At 39.6% G+C, this 713-nt stretch overlaps 1 protein-coding gene across 2 annotated transcripts in view; it reads left to right on the top strand.

Annotated features, from left to right (window-relative positions):
• LOC111670290 (immunoglobulin lambda-1 light chain-like) overlaps positions 1-713 on the top strand; it is a 4,925-nt gene that overhangs the window by 665 nt on the left and 3,547 nt on the right. Inside the window, exon 1 of one of the 2 annotated variants that reach the window (XM_023426935.2) lies at positions 440-706. The exons of the other annotated variant lie outside the window; for it this stretch is intronic. Coding sequence (XP_023282703.1) covers positions 565-706 — 142 coding nt within the window. The 5' untranslated portion in view covers positions 440-564. Of the gene's footprint in view, positions 1-439; positions 707-713 lie in introns of those variants that run through there. 2 annotated transcript variants of the gene reach the window in all.

The raw sequence follows: 713 nt of genomic DNA, 5'->3' as shown, positions 1-713 counted from the left end.
AAGATGAAGAGAAAACTATCAAAGGAACTCAATGAATCAAATCAGCTCCAACAGAAAAGCTGGAAACAACAAAGAATCTTTAAATCATATGAGAACAATTGGAGCAATGACATGTACAAAGACAAGTGTGATGAGGCTCCAAGACAAAGTTTGACATGAAGATGAACAGGAGTCTACAGCCATGCAGCAGCTCTGTGAGGCTGGACTAAGACACAGTGCTGCTTTCAGCTAAATGCTAACATGCTCACAGTGACAATGCTAACATGCCGGTGTTTATCAGTTATAATGTTAGCATGCTAACCTATGCTAATAATCAGTAAAAACAAAGAGCAGCTGAGGCTGATGGGAACGTCATTAGTTCTGCAGGTGTTTGATGATGGTGCTGGATAAAAAGTCAGAGGATCACCAAAGTTACCAGGGTTCATCCTGAGGGGAACATGAACATCTGAACCAATTGAAATGGGAATATCTCTTTATATATTTCAGTGTGAAGAAAAAAGAAAAGAGAAGAAGAGACAGTCATGTTGATATGAACATTAGAGAAACACATGATGGAGCTGAAATATGATCCTGGTTCATAATGTGGACTCCTTCACCTCAGCTGACACATTCAACAGCAGACAGGTTTTTGTATCAGTCTTTTTCACTGTGGGAGGAACAAACTGGTACTTCATCTTTGGCTCTGGAACTAAACTGTATGTAACAGGTAAGAA

Source organism: Seriola lalandi, unplaced genomic scaffold, assembly GCF_002814215.2.
Source record: "Seriola lalandi dorsalis isolate HSWRI2012SDOR001 ecotype SW California unplaced genomic scaffold, Sedor1 jcf7180002054850, whole genome shotgun sequence".
Classification (NCBI taxonomy): Eukaryota; Metazoa; Chordata; class Actinopteri; order Carangiformes; family Carangidae; genus Seriola; species Seriola lalandi.
This window is presented reverse-complemented; position numbering and strand designations above follow the sequence as displayed.